Source organism: Felis catus, chromosome C2 (genome assembly GCF_018350175.1).
Source record: "Felis catus isolate Fca126 chromosome C2, F.catus_Fca126_mat1.0, whole genome shotgun sequence".
Taxonomy (NCBI): domain Eukaryota; kingdom Metazoa; phylum Chordata; class Mammalia; order Carnivora; family Felidae; genus Felis; species Felis catus.
Genome location: NC_058376.1, coordinates 10,736,907 through 10,760,872, shown reverse-complemented (window position 1 = coordinate 10,760,872; position 23,966 = coordinate 10,736,907). Strand labels below are relative to the sequence as shown.

At 48.9% G+C, this 23,966-nt stretch overlaps 1 protein-coding gene across 1 annotated transcript in view; it reads left to right on the top strand.

The window, feature by feature from the left end:
* Positions 1-1,382: 1,382 nt before the first annotated feature.
* Positions 1,383-23,966, top strand: part of CLIC6 (chloride intracellular channel 6) — a 44,938-nt gene continuing 22,354 nt past the window's right edge. Inside the window, exon 1 of the mRNA XM_023238767.2 lies at positions 1,383-2,843. Within this exon, the coding sequence (XP_023094535.2) occupies positions 1,761-2,843 (1,083 nt within the window). The 5' untranslated portion in view covers positions 1,383-1,760. The remainder of the gene's footprint in view (positions 2,844-23,966) is intronic.

The following is a 23,966-nucleotide window of genomic DNA, read 5'->3' as shown; positions in this document are numbered from 1 at the left end:
GCTGTGTTTGCTGTTCGGGGCTGACTACGCTGGCTTTTCTCCTTCCTTAAGCAATGAGGCTAATGGCTATCTCCCGGCCTTGTGAGTACAGCAGGATTCCTTTCTCTAGGTGATGGGACCTTTTGCAGAGCATGGCCTGTGTCTGACATGTCTGTCTAGCTCTCACGTGTGAGTGTGGGGCTTTGAGTAGATGTGCCGTGCTTTGTGGTGATGAAGCTTCTGGTCCCTTCCTTTCTGGATAGGGCACAACCTTGGAGAAAGGTGGCATGAATCTGGGTGACACTGGGCTCCTGTCTTCTCACCTGTCAGTGGGTATTAGACAGAAACATCCCGGTGATTAGCCAAATGTGTGACTCCAAGCCCTACCAAAGATCCCCTCTGGTCTTTTAGTGATAACAGAGCCCTCTATAGACGTGATAGACTAACGTGTCTCAGGACAGTGTCAAAGCCATTAAGAGCCCTATGACTCAAATCAGTCTTGAGTTGGGTTCCCTGCTTCACCGCACTTAGACTGGGCCATCCTGGGCCATCCCGGGCCATCCTGGGCAACAGCCTCCTCTCTGTAACCCACATGATTTAGCCTAGCTCATAGTGAACTTACCACGTAATTTTCCTCCTAACTTCCTTTTCTTCGGGAGAAGGTGTCCAGTTTGTGATTCCAGGAAGTTCCTCACCCAGGGAATGCCATAGCTCCCATCCTTCGAATCTTGTATTTTCACCCCAACACCCACAGCTCCCCAAGCCCTAACACACAATTCAGGCTAAAGCGCTGGCCAGGGGCTTGGAAAATCTAGGAGCATCTGCAAGATAGACTCTTAGAGAGTCTTTCAGGGACCAGAGAGGTAAAGGATCTAGCCTTTCCACACTGCAAGGATGCTGTACTTGTCATCCCTGAGGGGGGGGGGGGGCTCCCTCATGCACAACAGAGCCCATCTCTGATCAAAGTGCCTCGACGGACTCTTCCTTCTCTATAGGAGCCTCTGGAACTTCTCAGGAGGGTCCTGCAAAATTGGAAAGGTGTCTCCCTGTCTTCTTGCTTTCTGGGTTTACCACCTTTGTTCGGGGACACTGAGGCGGAACATGGGCATCTGCATTGGATATCAGCTGAGGAACTTAACCCTGGGCTCCCTGGGGGAGAGTGGAGATTGGGTACTCCAGTGCCCAGCGTGTGGTGTTGGGGGTGTGTGTGATTTAAATGGCTCTGGAACTTGATGCTGTTACAGAAAACACCCAAGCTGCTAGGAGAACCGGGATCTTTTCACTGAAATTCACAAGGGCCATGGGAAAGGCTGTCATTGGCCAGGCTCCCAGGCCACCTGAACACGGGGAGAGGATGGGGTGCAAGCCCCGCCCAAGCCCCAGGGGGACGGAGTTGGCACCGATGACTACTGGTCAGTCCCTGGACGGCGGGCCAGGCATTTCAAAGGGTGTGGGAGCTAAGAGGCCCTCCCCAGCCGCGCTCTCTATCTCGGTGGCCCGCGCCTCCAGCGAAGCCGGGTAGGAATTGGAGTCTGGGTGGGAAGCAGACTTGAATCTGGAGAAACAGTTGCGGTGGAGGAAGATAACAGAAAGCTTAAATCCGGGACGAGGGGCGCAGTGTCTTGAGGTCGAGCCCATTTTGCGCCACCCGAGCCCAGAGCGAGGCGTCCCTTTGGAAGGGGTGCAGCGGCCCCTCCGGCACCGACCTCCTCGCCCAGGGCCCCTTGCCCCATCAGCAGTGTCAAGGAAGGGTCCCCAGCGGAGGACAGGGATCTGTGGCCATGGCCGAGGCAGCGGAGCTAGAGGGAGGGCCCCCAGGCCCCCAGGGGCCGCCCGAGGCCCCAACGCCTGTGGCGGAGAGACCCGGTGAGCCGGAGGCCGCGGGCCGGGAGGCGGAGCGGGAGGAGGCCAGCGAGGGCGCCGCGGAGGCGCCGAGGGGCGAGGGGGCGGGCGCAGCCGCGACGGCCGCGGTGAACCGGGCAGAAAGCCCCGATCGGGACGGAGGGCGCGCGGGCGAGCGGGAGCCCGGCGCGGACAGTGGCCAGGCGGCCGAGACGCGGGGCGCGAGGGAGGCGCAGGGGGAGGCGGAGGCCGAGGAGGGCGCCCCGGGGTGCGCCGACGGCCCCCAGGGAGAGGAGGGGGCGAGCGGCGGGGAGCAGGTGGAGGACGCGAGCCCCGGGCGCGGCGCGCAGGGCGAGGCCGCGACGGAGGTTCAGGGGGAACCCGGGGAGCCCGAGGACCCCGGGGCGGAGGAGAAAGCGGAGCGAGGGCCGGGGGAACCGGGAGGCAGCGCGCCGGGGGCGCAGGGGCCCAGCATGGACGCAGCGGGGCAGGCGGGAGGGGCGCACGGGACCCAGGGTGAACCCCGGGACGGAGGGGACCGCAGCCCCCAGCCCCAGGCCGAAGCCACGGAGGCCGCGGCGGCGGAGATTGGCGGGTGCGGCCCCGGGGAGCTGGCAGGGGAGCCTCGGGATGCAGCGGCGGGGCCTGCCGACGAGGCGGGGGCCCCGGAGACAGAGGAGTCGGAGGAAGCGGCCCCCGGGGACACGAGGGTGGAAGCCGTCGAGGAAGGGGACCAGGGTGGACCCCAGGAGGAGATGGAGGAGGCAGAGGAGGAGAGGCGAGAGCGCAGCCCAGAGGGGGCGGGCGAGGAGGAGCCCCCCGACAGCAGCAGCGCGCATCCAGAGGCGGCCGCGCCGACCGGGGTCGCGGAGCCGGAGGCCGAGCTCAGCAACCACCTGGCGGAGGAGAGCAGCGTCGAGGGCGCGGACGAGACCGCGCGGGTGAACGGCCGCGGGGAGGACGGCGAGGCGTCCGAAGAGGGGGCCCCGAGACAGGAGCACGACATCACCCTCTTCGTGAAGGTAAGTTGAGCTTTCCCCAACTCTTAGCACGCCCCCTCCCATTTTTGGTCTTGGTCTTCCAGGGGTCCCCAGTGTCAAGAGGGTCACTTCCATTCCTAGGAGGGAGGCAGGACATCCTGGGTGTTTTGGGAGAGTTTTAAGGAGCGTTTCAGCGAAACACGATGGTTTGGAAACGAAGAGGTTGGGTGGAGGCAGTCGGGGGAAGTGTGGGGATGCAGGGCCAGCACCCCACTGTCCTTTGCTCTGAAAATCCAAACCGGCCCTTCTCCTCCGGAGGTTATTGAAGAATTAACTTAAAGAAGAAAAAAAGCGACACACCCTACTGATGTTCAGAGCAGTTGATGCCAAAGAAAGCTTAATACTTGAAGAGGGGGGAAAATGCAAACAGGTTGTAATGCGAGAAGTATCCCCAGGACTCCAATTTCAGAGGCCCAGGGCTGGCCAGGGTTTTCAGCCCCCAAAAAGTATCCCTCTTTGGTGGGTAGAATCGATGAGGTCTATTTGGAAGGAAAGTGGACATTTATGTAAGTATTAGGGTGTTTACTGAGCATTTTAACATTTATTCTGGACGTTTACAAGATGCTGGTGGCTTGAACGCAATCTGCCTTTATGTCGTATTTCAAACTTACTGCAAATGGGAGGAGAACAGTGAATTGGTTAGGGACTCTGTAGGGCACGACTGAGTACGTTTTGAGGTTTGAGTTTAAACAGGCATTTCTACAAGGCATCAAAAATGAGAGGCGAGGTCCAGTGGTACCCACCCCCCACCCCCTGCCCCCCGCCCCCCACATGGGGATCTTGGTTAAAAAAGCCCGTTCTGAAGACCTGTGGCCAGACCAGGAAAGCAGCAGATAATAAGGCCAAGAATGTGCATTGCATGTTGAATCATAATCCTTCCAGAATACTTTCAGGCTTATAGAAGCCAGTTAGGACCTAAAGCTCCTTGCGGGGAATGTCAGCAAATTCTAATAAGCAAAAGGAGAAATGTTTCCAAAGTGATTAACGTCAGAATTTCAAGAATTGTTTGGGTGGCGAGGGGGTTAGGGAGGAGAGGGCATGCATTTCTTCACTAGTGGGAAAGGGCTGTTACAGAGCTTTTTTGAAAACCCTGGGGCCTTTTAAGATTATGCGTTGGGATAGAACCTAAGGGCATAGCCCCTCCAAAGGGCCTCTGGGAGCTAGAAGTTTGCAGGGAAGGGGAAGGAGAAGGAGGGGGAAGGGGGAGGGGAAGAGCCAAGTGCCCTGCCTGTGCTGCGTGCCCCAAATCTGCTCTTGATCTGAAAAATTCCCATTGCTCTGGTCTCATGGCCACCTGATTCCAGCACATCTTTCCAGCCTCTTGTTACAGTTCGGAAATACAGTAACACCTTCCTACCTTGTCCTGCTTCCGTTCTCCACTGTCTCCAACCCAGGCCCTTGGTGACAGCCAGTGAGCTACACGTTGTTTCAACGTGTAAAATTCTTCACTTGTTTATTGCAGAATTTCAGACAAGTCCACACCCCTTAGCCCGGCCACAAGGTCAGTCCCTCATGATGTTATTCTTGCCTCTTTGGTGTTGTCTGGATGTCTCCACCCCCACCCCCCCCCGCCCCCCTTTGTTACCGATGGTACCACTGTGGCAGCCATATTGAACGAGTTACCTTTCCTTGAGCGAAACACATTCTTTCCTGCCCGGAGATTTGGCAGGTGCTGTACCTTCTGCCTGAATCAAGTTTTTTCCATCTCGACTCTCTCCCTGCCCCCTGCGGGGTGTCTGGATTCATCATGGGGAATCATCGCCTCTGGGGAGCCTTTTCCAACCCCAGTCTGGGTTGGGGGTCCCTCTGTTGAAAGTCCACTCACGTCCTGTGTGTTTCACCTCTCCCCTTGACTGTGTGAAATTCATCTTCTCCCCTCCATGTGGAGCACAGGTCTGGAACACGATGAAGATTTGAATGGGTGCCTGTGTGCGCGACAGCCACGGTTACCATGGTAATCAATAGCATGGACCCACAGCTGGGGGATCAAATCCTGGCTCTGCTGCTCTCTTGCAGTGTGACCTTGGGCAAGCTACTTAACTTGTCTAAGCCTTTACTGCTTATGGATAAAGTGGGGATAATAATAGTACCTACCGGTGAGGTTGTTCAAGAATTAGATTATGTAAAGCACTTAGAATAGTACCATGGCTTGAGATAAGCATGGCGCAAACCTGTGTTCTTATTGTTATATCTGCTTAGCTTCCACAAACTTCTATTGCTTTTGCACAGAAATGGTCCCCTGCCCATTTCATCCCTGCCCTCCTTTTTTTCTTTAAAGGAAAAATCTCTCTAGATACCTAATTACCTCCATTCTCTGGGGATAGGAATGTTATGGAAAGTAAAAATACATTTTTCTTCTCAGATCCTGCTCGGGATCCTGCTCGGGCTTTTTTTTCCTTTTAATATATATTTGTTTATTTTTTTGAGAGAGAGTGAGCACGTGAGCAGGGGAGGGGCAGAGACCCATATGGGCTATCTAGACTGTTTTATTCTGACATGATCATCTTGGTGATCATTTGTGCCCCCCCCCCTTTTTTTTCTTAAAGACACAGATCCCCAGGGGAGCCTGAGTGGCTTAGTTGGCTTAGTTGGCTAAGCGTGCAACTTTTTTTTTTTTTCAATGTTTATTTATTTTTTGGGACAGAGAGAGACAGAGCATGAACGGGGGAGGGGCAGAGAGAGAGGGAGACACAGAATCGGAAACAGGCTCCAGGCTCTGAGCCATCAGCCCAGAGCCTGACGCGGGGCTCGAACTCACGGACAGTGAGATCATGACCTGGCTGAAGTTGGACGCTTAACCGACTGCGTCACCCAGGCGCCCCAAAGCGTGCAACTCTTGATCTCAGCTTAGGTCTTGATCTCAGGGTCGTGAGTTCAAGCCCCACACTGGGCTCTGGGCTGGGAGTGAAGCCTACTTAAAAAAAAACAAAAACAAAAACAAAAAAGGGTAAGAAAACAGATCTCCAACTAGGGAGATGGTTTTTTTTTTTTTTTTTTAAATTTTTTTTTCAACGTTTATTTATTTTTGGGACAGAGAGAGACAGAGCATGAACGGGGGAGAGGCAGAGAGAGAGGGAGACACAGAATCAGAAACAGGCTCCAGACTCTGAGCCATCAGCCCAGAGCCCAACGCGGGGCTCGAACTCACGGACCGTGAGATCGTGACCTGGCTGAAGTCGGACGCTTAACCGACTGCGCCACCCAGCCGCCCCGGGAGATGGGTTTTTAAGCAACTACTATTTGATACAACTTCTGAGGGTCACGTCAGATGTGCCTTATAGGATTGTTAAGGCATCCCCTTTAATTTTTCCACCTACAAATCATTCTACTTAAAAACAAAAAAGAAATCAAGCAAAAACCTTTCATTTATTTATTTTAAAACATGTTTATTTATTTAGAGAGAGAGAGTGTGTGTGTGTGCACGTGAGCAGAGGAGGGGCAGAGAGAGAGAGAGAGAGAGAGCGAGAACTCCAAGCAGGCTCCATGCTGTTAGTGCAGACCCTGACCCAGGGCTTGATCCCATGAACCGGATCATGACCTGAGCTGAAACTAAGAGTCCAACACTTAACCAACGGAGCCACCCAGGCACCCCGAGCAAAAACCTCTTAAACGCTTGTATCTTTTGAGTTTGCTAATTCTTACTTTTGATTTAAAATCCTTAAATTAGTTCAAAATAGAATTTCTTTGCCAGCTTTAGCTTTCTTTGGGCTTCTTCTTTGGGCTCTACTCCATAATCGACATCTGACCTTCTGGGTTTTGTAGACATGTCAAGTTTTCTATGCCATTACTGGAGTGCAGAATTCACAGATTCGTTTTTTAAGGGAGAGTACTGCAAGCATTTCAAACATCTCCTGACGGCCTGGCCAACACCGTCGTCATTAATTGGCCCATATTTTATTTGTGATTTTTAACTTTTGCTTTTCCCCCTGTCTTTTAAAATACATATATTGGTTGCAAACATACCACAAAGTAATGACATATGACCCAGTAACATGTGCTAATAAAATGTGCTTCTACTTCTAACCACCTGGTGGTTTATAATCTCCATCTTTGTGAAAATTCTTATCCTACTAATTTGCCATTTTGTTTTATTCCGTAAGTACGCAAGAATGTATTCTTGTAAAAGAGCCAAAAGCGTATAGAACAGGCCCAGGAAAGCTTCCTTGAATTATTGTATGGGAAATTAATTTCTGATCATGCTAATTCTTTTATTTTTTTTTGTACAAAGAAGTGTTAATTATTTGTCATCAAATTATAAGGTAACCCTGCAGTGTATTTAGTCAGAAAGAGTCATTTCTTCTTCACTCATAACAAAGGGTAACAACATAATAACATACCAACATAACAATAACAAACGACAAACAAAATACTGACAACAAAGGATAAAGTAGGGACTTCACCAGCTGTGGGGACTTAGTCGCTAAGGAAGTCTTGCTTACAGATTTGGGGCTTCTAATCCAGCGTGCGTACTTTGAGGCAGGGTCTAGGCATAGGACAATCGGAGTTATAGATTTTCTGGCAAATGTCACATGACTTAAAAAAACCTCAGTGTGACCAATGAGTAATCCTGGGCCTGAGTCTAGGAATTTCTGAAATTAGGTTTTTGGACACCATATATTTAACTGTTAACATGCAGCTACTGCAGAGCTCAAAAGCTGGCATTTGCCATCACATTTGGGTCTCTAGAGAGGTGGAATCGGGAGAACCAAGTACAACTCAAGAAAGACGTGACCTTTGGGGTGCCTGGGTGGCTCAGTCGGTTCAGCATCCGGCTTCAGCTCAGGTCACGATCTCGCAGTCTGGTGGGTGAGTTCGAGCCCCACGTCGGGCTCTGTGCTGACGGCTGGGAGCCCGGAGCCTGCTTCGGATTCTGTGTCTCCCTCTCTCTCTGCTCCTCCCCCATTCTTGCTCTGTCTCTGTCTCTCAAAAATGAATAAACGTTACAAAAATTAAAAAAGAAAGAAAGAAAGAAAGACGTGACCTTTGAAGAGGCATTGATGTTGAGAACTGCCCCCCAACGTAAGTAAATAAATGAGTGGAGGCAGCCAAGCAGGGCCACACCACGTGGCCACGGCAGGAGAGGAGGGGTAGGTATGTGTCCAGAGCAGCAGCTGACTGGCTCCTGGTAGACCAGTTGGCTGCAACAATCCAGGCACCTTCCGCCAGGAGAGAACATGTCAAGACCTGTCCTGCGGGGCTTGGTCACCGAGGAGCTTGAGAGGGAGGTGGTATTTTCATCATCGTGTGTGGGCTGTGACCACGCGCCCTGGAGGGAAATGGGCAAAGGTGCACTCCTAGGACTTTACGTCTCCCTGAAGAATGACGTTTTTGTCCCTTGTGTTCTGAGCGTCTGATACAACTTGCCTTCAAATACATTTATGAAGTCAGTAGAGGTAGTTGGGGTGGAAACCGAGGTGGGATGCGGTGTTATGCTAACGTCTGATACACCTGCGCACACATGTGCACACGGGGTCGGGGGGGGGTGGTGGTCCCACTCCCCACGCTGGCAGGGCAGTGGGCTCATTGGAAGCTCTCAGTCGGTGCCTTTTGGGAATGGTAGGTGAATGCCCAGGTGGATGCCGGTGGCATCAGTCCAAGGTGACCCAACTAGGCCACTCAGATATCCTGCGGATATCTGTCTGTACCTGTAGATACCTTCAGAAACAGATACCTGAAGATCGGCAAGATACCTTCAGAAACACCACACCGGGTCCTTTCGGCATGTGAATTTACTCTTTAGTTTCCCATACGCAGAAAAGTCAAATCCCAGCCTTTGAAGGAACGTAGAAAGTACAAAGCTCTTGAGCCGTGGTTTCGGTTCAAGTAGGTCACAGTGCTGTCGATGCCTCCCTTAACCTAGCGCATGTGGATTTATCACCTACTGTGTGTCAGACACTGTGCTACAGTTTGGGGACCCAACGTCAGGCAAGACCGACAGGGTCCCTGCCCTCACGGAGTTTACCGTCTAGCCCAGAGGACAGACCCCGAGCACTGAATGCTGGCGATAGCAGGGACTACACTGATGTGCTCACTTTTGTCCTCGCACCTCCCCCCGCCTCCCAGCACAGGGTCTGGCACACAGTAGGCGCCTGATTAATGCTGGCAGGAAGGGGAAGAAGCAGCGAAAATGAGTAGGAGGCTGTAGGAGTATATAGTGGGAAGACCCACAGATACAGTGGTAGTCACTAAGGTGTTTGTCGATTTGATGTATTTGGGGAGACAAAGAGAGTGGGACCCTCTGATGATCCTTAGTGCAAGTTCTTAAAGATTTTTGAAAACAGGCTGCCTTTGCTCTCACCACTCTGTGAGCTCCTGTGACGTTCAGCAAAGGAGAGTTTTCTCCGAGAGCTGGGGAGGTGGATGTTGAAATCTCCTAGACTCCTTTTCCATCAAATTTTTTCTACTTTTTTTTTCTGACAGAGTGCTGATTCATGAACTGGGCTTTGTATTTGGGCATAGTTGGGGGTAGAGGGAGATACTCTGTCTGCAGTATAGACATCACCGTGTTTTCTGGCACAATATTCTCCTTCCCGTAGGGAGATGGTATCCAATTCCATGTTCAGCTGGATTCTGCAAAGCCTAAAATATTTACTCTCCGGCCCTTTAAGAGAAGGTTTGCTGACCCATAGTTAAACCCCCTTTGATTTGTGACCTAGGACTAGATACATGGCCTGTGGCACAAAATTGGAGTTTTATTTAGCAAGGAAGAAGAGGAATGGCTGTTGAGTAAAGAATCAGCAGTGTCTATCACAGTGAAAAATATTTAAGACGCTGAATATCTTATACTTATTTTTGGAAATGTTATTTTTCTACGAGGCCCCTAATCTTGGTTTAGGTGAGGTTGAAATAAAACAGAGATTATAAATATAAAAAGATACTATGAGGGGCACCAGTGTGGCTCGGTCAGATTAGCGTCTGACTTTGGCTCAGGTCGTGATCTCTTGGTTCGTAAGTTCAAGCCCCACAGGGGGCTCACTGCTGTCAGTGCAACGCCTGCTTTGGATCCTCTGTCTCCCTCTCTCTGCCCCTCCCCTGCTTTTGCTCTGTCAAAAATAAATAAACATAAAAAAAGATACAATGAAATACAATACAATAAAAAGTAAGTCGTTTTCCACCCCTGAGGTCCAGCTTCTCAGTTTTTCTTCTTGGAGACAGTCGCTGAATCTCTTTCCAGGGGTATTCTGTGCATATTGAAGCTGGCATGTAAATATCCTCACTGCATTAGTTACCTATCACCGTGTAATAAATTAACTACTCTGAGACTTATCACCTAAAACAGCAAACATTTGTTATTCCCGGCTTCTCTGTGTTAGGAATTTGGGGTCTTCTTGGTCGGGTAGTTCCAGCTTATGAGATTGCTAGATGTGACGTTGGCAGGGCTGTGGTCTCATCTGAAGAATCGGTTGGGGCAGGGGAGGATCTACTTTCAATGTGGCTGAGTCACATGACTGTTGGCAAGCGGTTCGAATCCTCACCACTTGGGGCTTTCTTCATGGGCTGCTCTCATGTTGGCACAACATGGCATCTGGCTTTTCTTAGAGCAGGGATCCAAGAGAGAAGAAGCCACAATGCCTTTTATGACCAAGTCTCAGAAGTCGCACACTGTGGTTTCTGTCTTATTTATTTTATTTTTTTAGATGTTTAATGTTTATTTATTTTTGCGAGAGAGAGAGAGAGGGAGACCACGCATGTGCACAGAGGGGCAGAGAGAGTGGGAGTGCAGGAGGGGCAGAGAGAGGGGGAGACAGAGGATCTGAAGCAGGCTCTGTGCTGACAGCAGAGAGCCCGTCATGGGGGTCGAACTCACGAACTGTTGAGATCATGTCCTGAGCCAAAGTTGGACGCCTAACTGACTGAGCCACCCAGACGTCCCTCACAGACGTATTTTTTAAAAAGTACCACACCCAATTTTGTTTTCATAAAAAGTAGTACACTGGAAATACATTGGGTTACATCTTGCTTTCTTTACTTAATGGTATATCTTAGATATCATTCCCTGTTGTACCTGCAGCTTGATTAAATTCTGATCGAGCTAAAAATTTAACTCTGATCGGGTTAAAAATTTCATAGTTTTCTAGTGATAGATGTACTCTGTGGTCAGTCTCCCATGGGTGGATATTTAGATAGTTTCCTTTTTTTTTTTTTTAACAGAAAGAAAGCATGAGTTGGGGAGGGGCAGAGGGAGACAGGAACTGAAGGGGGCTCCATGCTGACAGCAGAGACCCCAATGTGGGGCTTGAACTCACGAGCAGTGAGATCATGACCTGAGCAGATGCCCAACGCTTAGCCTACTGAGCCACCCAGGCGCCCCAGTAGTTTCTTCTTTTGGATGTTAAACCACCCTGTAATGAATATCCCTCTGTGCATATGTAGTCACATATGGAAGCTCACTTCTTTAAAAAAATTTTTTTAATGTTTATTTAGTTTTGACAGAGAGAGAGGGACAGAGCATGAGCGGGGGAGGGACAGAGAGAGAGGGAGGCACAGAATCAGAAGCAGGCTCTAGGCTCTGAGCTGTCAGCACAGAGCCCGACACGGGGCTCGAACTCACAGATCGCGAGATGATGACCTGAGCCGAAGTCGGACGCTCAACTGACTGAGCCACCCAGGCGCCCCAGAAGCTCACTTCTTAGATCATATCTCTTTTGGTGTATGTGTGGTTGAGTATACTTTTATATTTAACAACTATTGGCATCTTTTTTTCTGTGAGCAGCTCGCTTTTGTCCTTTGCCCATTTTTCAAATGAATGTTTGACCTTATTTTTCCTAATTTTTGTATTAAGGAAGTTAGACCATTGTCTGTCATGTGGGCTGTATATATTTAATTGGACTGTTTTGTCTATTTGTACTGGAGTAATTTATCCTTTCAGTCTTAGTAACTTGTTGGAATTGATGCGCAGGAAAACAAAGCATAGGCTGTGACAACACTCTTAAACTCTCCAACTTCAGGGGCGCCTGGGTGGCTCGGTTGATGAAGTGTCTGACTCTTGATTTCGGCTGAGGTCACGATCTCACAGTTTGTGGGATGGAGCCCCGTGTCGGGTTCTGCACTGACAGCGTGGAGCCTGCTTGGGATTCTCTGTCTCTTTGTTTTTCTGCCCCTCCCCCGCTCTCTCTTTCTCACTCTCAAAAATAAACAAACATTAAAAATAAAATGACATCCCCAACTTAATTTACTGTAATCTTTTTTTTTTAAATGTTTGTTTATTTGTGAGAGAGACAGAGTGCGAGTGGGGGAGGGAAGAGAGCGAGGGAGACACAGAATCTGAAGTAGGCTCCAGGCTCCGAGCTGTCAGCACAGAGCCCGACGCGGGGCTCGAACTCATGAACCACGAGATCATAACCTGAGCTGAAGTTGGCCGCTTAACCGACTGAGTCACCCAGGCGCCCCTTAATTTACTGGAATCCTCAAATCCTCTGTTTTACTTTATATTCTATAACTTCTTAAGTCCTGAGGGATTAGGTATTTCAATTCTTGCCTCTCTCCCTTTCTTTTTAATTAGCACGTTACACTTTATCAAGCACATGCCCTTTGAGAATTAAGTTCTTTCTTACATGGTAAGAATTCCTGTTCAAAACAAAATTTCAAATATCTAAGATAGCGGGATCATTTCATGCCACACGGCTACATCACTCTGATGTTGGCATGCCACCTACTGGAATGTATTTGAGTCCCACAAATAAAAACCATCGTGAAAAGTAATCGTCTGTGATGCAGTGATATCAAAATATCATTTCTGAGGTTGTCTCCTCGCCAGATGTTCTATTTCTGCCTCCATCTGTCCAAAGAATTGACCGAAATTTACAGAGAATGATGCCATAGCCTATTTGTAGGGATCCAGTGAATTGTGGAAGACTGCTCAGAGCTTATGTTTAATTAGTGGGAGGGGGAACTGAAACACTCAGATATCAAAGATCATTTGGGGAGATACTTTTGAAGCTTTGGGGGAGGGGGTAGCTCTATGGAAAACAGTTGATATATACTTACTCACACAGCAAGGGAAGTCAAATCTTATATGTTTGTGTAAGAAATCATCAGATTAAAAATATTCTCTAATTCTAGATTTTTATTGGGTTTATGAGCTCTACCCCAACTCCCTGGTTCTCCTCCCTTGGGTGCTTGGTTGGCCGCATGAAAGTTGAGTGTTTTGCTATGGGGAGAGGTAAAAGGTGCCTTTCAGTCTTCTAAACTCCAGAGTGGTGTTTTGGACTCAAGTGGCTATTTAAAGCAAATATTGATTGAGTGCCCGCCAAGTAGCAGACCCTGTGTTTGGGGCCGGGGTACAACAGTGACACACAGTGATGAACACAGCCCCTGCTTTTCTAGAGCTTTTAGCCTAGAGAGTGATCCAGAAGCAATGGCTAGAGTGAGGAAGGGGAGTGTGTGTGTGTGTGGGGGGGGGGGGCGTTTGCTGGAACAGGTGGGAGAAATAGGGTAGCAGGCTGGGCAGTGATCCCTAAAGGGGGGGATTTGGCCTCTAGACCTCAGACAGCCTGGGCTCTGCCCTTCTGCTGCAGTCTCTTGCGTTGGGAAGACTGTGCTGTGTGTAATAGACGGGTAAGTGGATGATGGTAATGTACACGCGTGGCTACCGCATCAGGTACAAAGAATTGGGTGGTCAGTTTGCAGAGTGTAAATTGGGTCATCTCGTACATTCTCAGTTAGCCATGAATGCCTCACGCGTCACTTGGCACTCGCAGACATCGGCTTGTGTCTGAGCACAGTAATCGAACAGCTGTTCAAGCTGGGTGCATGTTGCAAATCATCTTTGGCTTTCTGTTTGTATGGCAGGAGACTATAGGACGCGGTACAGTGAAAGAAAAAAACGGGGGAGATAGACGGAGGTCACTCGGTGGTGTTCAGCTGGTGGGGGGGGGGCAATCTGAGGGGTCCAAGGCAGCTTCGCACACGTGTCCACTGTCCGGGCAGCGTGGCCGGAAGGCGGGGCTCAGCCGGGATTGTCAAATGGAGCACCTGCAGGTGGTCCCTCCAGCTGGTGGCCTCCAGACACACAGTGGACGAGGCAGCAGGTGCACAGCCTTTTATAGCAAAAGCCATATAGCATCGCTCCCACCACATCCTACTGGTGACCAGGTGGTCCCCAGGGGGCTGGCCAGATTCAGACCCGGCTTCTCGGTGGGAAGAGGGCGAAAGAATTTGCAGCCATCTTTAGCCGATTGCGCAGTGACGTGATTTCACGTGACGTCAGAGGGTGCCGAAATGCTCAGATCGTTTATTTATAGATCCAGTTCTTTACTCACTTGAACTAGGAAGGTGTCAGCGGTGCCTAAAAGCAACGGAGTTATTTATTTATTTATTTATTTGTTTATTTATTTATATTCAGCGATGGACACAGCAACCTGTCTGCACGATTTACTACAGCAAATGTCACTGCCATACAATTACCGTAATTACAACACACGGACGAGGCGGGCCTCGAGCTGAGATCTGGGCCACTCCACGTGTTCTTTCTACGGTCATTTCTTTGTCATCTCTACGAAGCAGCCATTCATGCTTATGAAGGAGAAGGGTACCATGCCAATTAAATAGAGACTTGCCCCCACACCCCCTTTTGCTTCTGAGCGTGTGAGTCCCAAGTGGTCCTGGAGTAGCAAGAGGCTTGGGTCCCCTTTCAGAAGCTGTGCTATCCTGTCTTTGGGCCAGCAAGACTCTCCCCCTAGATGGCGTGGCCAGATGCAGGGAGAGGAGAAAATCTGGACCCATTCTGCCCAAGGCGTTATCTTTTTTTTTTTTTAAATGTTTATTTTATTTTTAAGAGAGAGAGACAGAGAGCTAGTGAGGAAGGGGAGGGGGGAGCAGAGGACCTCAAGCAGGCTCTGCACTGACAGCAGACAGCCTGATGTGGGGTTCGAACTCATGAACCATGGGATGATGGCCTGAGCCTAAGTCCGGTGCTCAAGTGACTGAGCCACCCAAGTGCCCCCAAGGCTTTATCTTTGTGTTTTTCTAACCTGCCTGGGGCCTTAAGATGCTGTGGTCCAGGAGGAAGAGCCTCATTATGCACCCCCAGCATCACCCCTTGGGTGCCCCAGGCCCACCTCTAACCATGGTGGGTGGAGGGAAAGACGAATTGGGACGGGAAGTCGCTGTTCTCTTCCCTGAGTGGGGGCACACGAGGGGACTGATGGGGCCCTTAGAACAACAGCCAGAGGCATGTCTAAGACACTGCACATCACAGACATCACATGCTTTGATGTCCACATAGAAAACAAGCGCTATTGGTCTGGAGATACAGGGACATGGGCTTTCTTCCTAAATGAGGGAAATTAATACCTTTTTGGTGCCTCTGGTGTCAGGGAGGCGGTGAGTTCGAAGAATCTTGGACTGACTTAATCCCTACCCTCAACTTTGTTCCCTTTGTTTGAGCCCCGGGCTGGCTGCCTTCGACGCTATTCCCATAAAAGGTCAGACTGGATGAAGTTTTGGGTTGCAGCTCAATGGTTTCTTTGTGTCGTTTAACTTTACAGAGAATTTAATGCTTAAGAAAACTCAGAGGCATTAACACATCAGATATGAGAAGGACATTTTTTTGTTAATTGCCACTTTAACCAATATATTATGACCCTGAGTCGTAAGCAGCGGCAATAAAGTGAGATTGTCACTCTCCAGATATTGACATTTGCTGTCGTAAATTCTGCACAGATGTCGCTCTGCCCATCACTGAACATAAAATAAATAACTCCCCTGCTTTTAGGCACTGCCAACATTTTCTTAAGCCAGTTCAAGCGCGTAAAGAACTGGGTCTATAAATAAATGATTTGAGCATTTCTGCACATCGTGCAATCACATCTTCAGGTGGTGGATTAAGGATGGCTGTGAATTCTTTGACCCTCCTTCCACTGAGAAGTGGGGTCTGATTCTCCTCCCTCTGAAGCTGGCCAGACCCTGGTGACTGCCTGGTTACCACTAGAATATGGTGGGAGTGATGCTGTGTGGCTTTCGCTATAAAAGGCTGTGCACCTTCTGCCTTGTTCACTGTCTGTCTTGAGGCCACCAGCTGGAGGGACCACCTGCCGGTGCTCCATTTGACAATCCCGGCTGAGCCCAGGCTTCCGGCCACGCTGCCCGGACAGTAGACACGTTTGAGAAGCTGCCTTGGACCCCTCAGATCGGCCCCTCCACCAGCTCAACACCACTGAGTGACCTTTGTCAATGCCACGTGGAAAGGAAGGATCACCTAATCCAGAGCCTTGTCCAGATTCCTGACTTACGAGAGCACGAGAGATTAAAAAAAAAGCAACACCCTCTGTTAAGTTTGGGGTCATTTGTTCATTGGCGATAAGTAACTGGGATGTGTGGCTTATGTGTCTTCTAAGCTGGTGAAATCTGGTTGGGTCAAACGATAGGACCATGGTGAGAGGTATGGAGGGGTTTAAGGCAGGTCCAGGAGACACAGGAGGTCCCGTGTGGCCAGATCTTCTGTCTGCCACGTGCATTTTTTCCCTGTGCAGTCACTGCAAGGATTCTCATCCATTCAAGAACGCAAACCACCAGGGTATATAAAAACAGGCTGCATTATTAAGCAGGCTTTCCAGAACAAGATGTTCCTTTGTTGTAATAATTCCTTGTGAGAATTTTACAAGGAAATAAGCTTTTCATGTCCGTGTAAAAGCTTCAGTTGGTATCCGGCCATATTATTAAATAAGGATTAAAAATAGCCCTGGAGTTTTTAAAGCATAATTCGTACACGAGGATAAATAGTCAGTTCCATTCTGTGCGTCCGTGTACTTCTTATGACTTGATTCCACCTACTGTGACAATGAATATGAACACGACTAAGCCTCTGGCCAGAATTTAAAGCTAAGAGCAATTTGATTCAGTGATTAAGTTATGTGGGTCAAGGGTGGCCAGCCACCTGATCCATGCAATAATACATCGATTGTTATGGCTGTTGAAAAGAATAAATACTATACATACCTGGGAGCGTAGTTAGGATTAATAGGCTTTTTGAAAGGTTCAGATCTATGTTTCAAAAAGTTTTAAGACCGAAAACATGTTTCTGAGGATCCAGGTATCAACGATGCGTTAAATTGTTCTTAAGTTCTAAGGGTAGGAAGAGTGAGAAGCACATTTCAAAATAGAGCAGATCTTTTTTGTGTGTGGACCGGAGTAAGAAACTTAATAAACCTAACAGATGAACAAGGTGCGGCCCATGGGCCCATCTCTCCGCTCCACCGGGGACAGACAGCCTAAATCATTGGCTGGATGTGCCAACAAAATCAGTCTTGAGAAGCGTTACCAAGAGGGTAGGCTTGTATTTATGTAAGAAAAACAAAATACTCAATTTTCCTTTTCTAAAATAGGCTTTGCTGCACTGATGATACATTTTTCCTTTATAGGCTTACAAGAAGTGGGATGCGTGCGATTTGTGTCACAAGGTATGCTAGTATACCGATAAACTCTACCGACAAAGCTACGAAAGCGAGGGGCTTAACGGCCTCTCTCTTCATTCCTCCTAAGTGTGGTGAAACAGAGGGTCTATCCGTTTGGTTCCCATTCTGCGAGGACCCTTCCTTCTGCCGTAGAGTTGGTTTGTTGCCGTCCCCACTGGATATCTTGTTGCACCACTAGATGGCGGAAGAGGGAAGGCGAGAGACACGACAGTGGGGCCGAAGGGGTGGTTTCCCGTCCAAGGAGCCTTCCCTCTCTGCCTTGCAGAAAATGTAAAAACCAGAAGCCTTCCGGATGGTCTGTACCTCACAGTAGTCATGGTGACGATACAGCTGGAATTATTGGAATCGCTGGCTTTTTGCCTGCGAGCAGCCGATAGAGCCCTTCCTGCTGACCTTGGCAGTTGCCTTGGCACTGTAATCGGTGGTGATAACAGGAGCCCAGCAGGGCACGGTCCGGCTTTCGGCTCAGCTGCCCACGGGCCCTCTTCCCTCCCAGCTGCAGGTGGCCGGCTCCCCGGCCCCACACTGCCAGGCTCCGTCCTGCACCTAACCAAGAGGTGGGGGTAGGACCCGTGAGGACTCTACTTCGCGGGCACACATTGCAGAGGAAGACGGGAGAGGGCGATGCTGAGCTGAGAAAAGCTTGTGCAGTGGGTGCAGGAAGAAAAATGACCAGACGTCAGCAAATGGCTTGCCTTGGACTTGAGCTTCAAGAAGGCTGCTTTCCCTCGGTTGAAAGGGAGACCGGAAAATAGGGACTCCACCGTTAGAGCAGGGGATATCGGATGCTGTGGCTGCCCTGGCAGAATCTCCCCAAATACAGAAATTGGGAAATGAGCCAAGAATTTAGCGCCTTGGGGACTGGCACTCTCTGTCCCATTTCTATTGGTTTTTCTCATGCCGTCTCTGTCACCCGCTTAGGGGGTTTATATATCTTTTAGAAAACTTTATCTTTCATAGGCTCCTCCTTCCCCAATTTTGTGGTTGTTTGGGCATTTCTATAAAAGCGGTTCCATTAGTTCTGGGCCAAGAAAATAATCTCCTGTTGTATCATTGTGTCCGTGGGAAAATCAGTCAATATATCAATTCAACTCACATCATCTTTCCCAGGAATGAAGTTTCCTTATTAAACATGTCCTTCCCCTAAAAGGTATCAGTGAGTCACATTTCAGTAATGGAATTTTTTTAAACCGGGAGTCCAGATTTTCAGTAATGGAATTTTTTTAAACCGGGAGTCCAGATTTTCAGAACCACAAGCCCTATGGCACACCTTATTCTGATGACCTAGGTGAATTAGCTATTCAAGGTTTGTAGAGTATTTTTAAGTTCTTACTTCCTGCACCGACAGCATCTGAATGCAAATGGAAAGAGCTAAAAATCCCCTGAAATTATTCAACGTATTCACCGAGAATACTGTGCGACGTGGGTTTACGGCTCTGTATTTCTCCAACACCGTCCACTGTAGGCGGGATTTCAGAATGTTCTCGACACAGTGCGTATCAACACTAGGTCAGGAGTAGAATACAGCAAGCAAAACTCCAGAAGCTGACCCTGCTCTGGTTGAGCCTCTCTTCTCGCCCCAATGGCACCGTCCCCTAGAGCTTGAGGATGTGTTGACAAGTCAAAGACACTGGAAGCCTGGATGCTTCTATTCACAGTGTGGTAGTGTGCTAACTATCAGTGTGTTTTGGGGATCCCCGATCTGTGGATTGACTTCTGAGTTCATTCGTTGGCTCCGCAAGCATCCCAAATGTCCTAAAAGAAAATCTTTTATTGTTTCTTCTACAATTTCATCTTTCGGAATGGGGCTTCGGGTTTTCTGGTTAAGGGCACCCAGTGTTTTGTGCCATTTCTACCCTTGCGCCTTATTTTGTTGAGTAGGTCTTTATTGAACAGACTCATGGACAAGACCGTGTTAAACCAAACCCTTTTCAGCTCCCTCTTCTCTTGGCTTTAGTCGGAGCGTCCCTATGACCATGGTTCTGGGCAGTTAGTGTGGTTTGGGACAGAAATGGAATCCAGGGAACCAGAGCAGGGCTGGTTTAGATGATGCCTAAGGGTGGGCTGGACGAGCTGAGGCACCTAACCCACTTAGGGTCCCGTACCTAAGACATAGCCAGTGCCCATCCCTCCCGCCCACCCTTATTCCCCTGAATGCCCTTCTTTTTGTGTCTGTGTAGATGCCTTTATTTCAGCAACAAGCGAGAGCCCTCACAGAGGCCTGAATGTAGGGCACCGGCTCTTAATCCCATAGGACCTTTCTTTCCCATAACTCGGGGCATTTTTATAAAGTTGCCTTCAGTGTGGGGTGGGGTGGGACAGCTGCCTGGTGGTTCAAAGGGAGAGCAAAGGGCTCACTCTGCTGTCCCTCCCTTGCCTGAGGGAGAATTTTTCCCACACTCCCATCTCTAAAGCCCTGTCTGTCCTCCTTGCCCCTTCCAAGTGGGAGCAGGGAGAAGGGTCTCAATTTCAAAAACCAAACCTCTACTTTGGTTTCTCACCCCTCTAGTGGTCGTGGTCAGACCGATTGTGGGGAAGAAGTTGTCAGTACTCAACACAGTCCAACACAGGTGTGTCGCAAGGGGGCTGTCCCCAGAGAAGGCCAGGTTAACTGGTGTTGGCAGAGATTTTGTTCAAGAGGGATGCTTTTCCTGTGGGGATTGGGAGGTGGGTGCAAGGAAAACCAGGGAGGGCTTCCAAGGTCTTTATGCTTCAAAGCACGTGCCTTGCACATCACCGTCCATTCCGAGTCTTCTATGGTATGATCCTTTTTTAGTTCTCGTTTCTGGTTCATTTGCTTCTACGGAAAGTGCTGGATGGAGCAGGGTTCTCATCTGGTGCGTTAAGGGGTGTGAGGTTCTTCCTTTTTTTTTTTGACAACTGTCTCGAGGGGGATTGACGTCGGTGTCCCTCAGAGCTGCTCTGCACCCCTCCGCGAGACCCCCGGCGCAGACTGGAGCACGAATGTGTCCACAACTGTCGTGCTACGTGGCCTTCTCGGTGGCTCCTGGAGATTTTTCTTTTGGCTTCCCTCCCCTAGGTTTGGTAAAAGCTTTCAGACGGTTCCATTTGTCGACTCTGACATTTCCCTGGTGCTTTTTGCTTTTTGCTTCACCTTCGACACAGCATAAAATTATGCTCCTTGCTTTCCCTCAGCCCTCCGAACAGATGCCCACGACCCGTTTGACCAGCCATCCTGCTCCTGGCTCTGCAGTCATGGGGCAAGACAAGTTTCTGCTTCCTTCTTCCTTCAGACGACCGTTCCCTTGTTTCCTGTTTCCTATAAACAGATCATGGAGCTGCCCCTATAAACAGCAGGGGCATCCAGACTGTGGTAGGCTCCCTGGGGACAGTCCTGGGGGCTGGAGCAGAGAGTGAGGCCTCTCTGATGCTGCTCAAGCTCATGGTGGGTGAGGGCAGAACACGCCTGCATATCCAGGTGCCCAGGATGAACCGCTGGTGATTGGTGGCATCCCCCAAATCACAGCCAGATTATCTTTGCCTTCCCTTGTCTTCCTGAAATGGAGGGTGCTGGTCTTTTCCTGTGTCGTTATTTACCTACGGGCACCCTCGTGTGAACTCTTTCCAAGTTATTCTATACCAAAAGTCGTATTTTGTTGCCTCCTCTCTGAATTCCAGTTTCCCAAGCCCTACTTTGCCCCTCCACGTAAACCTGACATACGGCAATTCTATATTGGATTTAGGGTCATAAATGACCATCTTTAGAAAACCCCAGCCTCTCCTCTTGTGTCAGCATGTCTGTCTCCACGGGGCAGATGAAGTGACTCATCACCCTGACATTGGATGGCTGCGGCCACAGGATGATTTGCAACAAATTAGGGACACCAGTTTCCCGGCCACTTACCATAACTGCCCCTTTTGAAAACAGGAGCCTCGGAATGGTTTGTTCCTGGGCCGGTTTGTGGACAACTCTGTGAAGCTGATCTCTGGCTCACTGTCCTTTTTTGAGCGAAAGGGTCAGGGTTAAGGAATCCTGAAATAGTATATGCCCCTCCTTCTCTTTTCCCAGGGGTGAGGGTGGTGAGGGTGGGGATATTTGCCAAAAAAAGCATGTGGCACAGAAATGACTTCCTTATAATAAAGCCAGGGCGTTAGTCTCAGCCTTGGCCAGCCTGTTTGCTGTTTCTCCTTGTCTGGAGAGAAGCTCGTGCCCTTGGCCTTAAGCCACAGGCCTTCCCTGTTGTGTGGGTCAGGCCAGGGCACGGAATACAAGTCTGAGGGACTAGCGATGAGGAAGTGGGGAAAGGCAACGCTTCCAGATAATTCTGTAATGTCTGAAGCCCCCAAATCTCCCCATTTAAATTGCGAACATCTACAAGTCAGTACTGCGTGTCCCTGACAAAGAACTTTAAAATTCGGCACATTTGCTCTCCGTGACCTAGGAACTTGTAAGGAACACACCGGGACTGCAAGGAAATGCAAAATAAAATCTAATCGTTACAATTGGGGTAGTTACCTTCCTGAGCATAGTTCCGGTAACATTTCGTCATTTTAATAAACTCTGTGTCTCTGTATATATATGTGTGTGTGTGTGTGTGTGTGTGTGTGTGTGCGTGTGTGTATTTATATATGTGTGTGTGTGTTATAAAATGTGTGTATTTTGGACTCTGCCTTTGGTTTTCTTGCTTTTGAAGCTTAGAACCAACCTTTGCTAATTTATACCTGATGGGATTTGGGGTCCCCCTGTTGATTCTTCTGTCTCCTCTCACCAATGCCAAGTGATAGTCTGGTTTGAGCCCAAAGCTTGCGAAGCCTTTGGTTTCTTTCTATTTAGTCATGCGGGCTTACCTTCAGATCTCAGTGGGACAACAGGGTGGGTCAGGAAAAACGAGCAAGTTGGTGTGGCTCGGGTTTCTCATTAACCACAAAGATATAGGACAGAGTTTACTAAATTTGCACTGAAATAAAAATACCATCCCATTACACCCTGGATCTGGCCTGGGGTCCCATAGCACCTTAGGCGATGACCTCTCTCCTCTACCAGAAGTTGTGTTTTGTGCTGGGAGCTGTTCATTTGTTTCCGATTCTTGCTGAAGTTCGAGAGCCATGCGGGGATAATCCGTCATCCCATTAGGGACAACTGCAGGAGAAACTACCCAATGCCTAGAAATGGCTCCTACGTAGTACCCTTGGTTGCCATTTTTCAGTATACCAGATGTTTTTACAAAATTATTTAAATATAGTTGACATATATGTTAGTTTCAGGTGTACAACACAGTGATTCAACAAGTCTGTATGTTATGCGGTGCTCGCCACGGTAAGCGTGGTCACCATCTGTCCCTTATTCCCTACACTGTACTTTTCATCTCTGTGACTTACTTACTTTATAGCTGGAAGTTCGTATCTCTTAATCGCCTTCACCTGTTGCGCCCACGAGTTCTCTGTATTTACAAGTCGGGTTTTGCTTGTTGGCTTCTTCATTTGTTTCGTGTTTTAGATTCCACGCCTCCGTGAGATCAGGTGGCGTTCGTCTTTCTCTGTCTGACTTATTTCACTCAGCGTGATACCCTCTAGGTCCGTCCATGTTGTTGCAGATGGCAAGATCTCATTCTTTTATGGCTGAGTAATATTCCATCATCGTATCCCTAGTGACTTAATTTGAAATTGTGAGTATCCTTCATAACTCTAGCTGTGTAGTATAGCTATAGCTGTAGCAATTAATATGGCTTCTCACAAGTGCCTCGAACCTTTTGGAAGGAGATCTAAGAAGCATAACTTTATAAAGTGACATTTAATAAGACAAGAGTGTTGATCTGGTTTCGCCTCGTGAGCAAACGCTTGTAGGAAGGTGCAGAAAGGGTCACCAAAGTAGACATTTTCCTGTTGTGTATGAGGAAATGGATAGCGTCAATTTGTGGGAAGGTTAGTGGTTGCTGGGGCTGGTGCCCTCCTGGGGAAGAGAAAAGTAACCACCACCACTTATCTTAACAGTCTGTGGCTTTTTTCTAGATGATTCTGAGATTTAGGCTTTTGTGGAAAGCTGGTGTGGGCATTTTGGGCCAGGTGGACTCTTCCGGATGTCACAAATCATGCTGCACAGGTGAACCTTCGCCTTCTACCTGAAAGACTAACCACAAAGCTTCTGATTTCTGCCATAATTTGCAATTTTTTTTTCTAATGTTTATTTTATTTTGAGAGAGAGAGAGCGCAATGAGTGGGGGAAGGGCAGAGAGAGAGAGAGAGAGGGTGAGAGAGCATTCCAAGCAGGCTCCACACCGTCAGCGCAGGGCCTGACGCGGGGCTCGATCTCACGAACCGTGAGGTCACGACCTGAGACAAAACTAAGAGTCGGATGCTTAACAGACGGAGCCACCCAGGCATCTTTGAAATATTAAAAGGAAAGCATCCTAAAATCCGCATTCACCCTAAACTCTGTCTCACAAGAATTCCCTCCATGACCCTTAAGATACTTCTGATTAATTGGCTAGTTCAGCCTGAACAGAAAATTCTACAGAATGCCTAGTCCCCTTCCCTGTCCTGGTCAATAGAGCTTTCATATGTTGGTCATTGAAACCAACTGGTGTCTCTGAGGCCCTAGACTTTCTTCTCTGTAAATAGTTCTAGGCCTTTGTCTTCCTTAAAACTTACAGACATTACAAAGAAAGTACCTTTTTTGTTTTTCAGGAAGCTACCTGTTTCTAAAGGCTTTTGCAAAAGAGCTACAGAAATC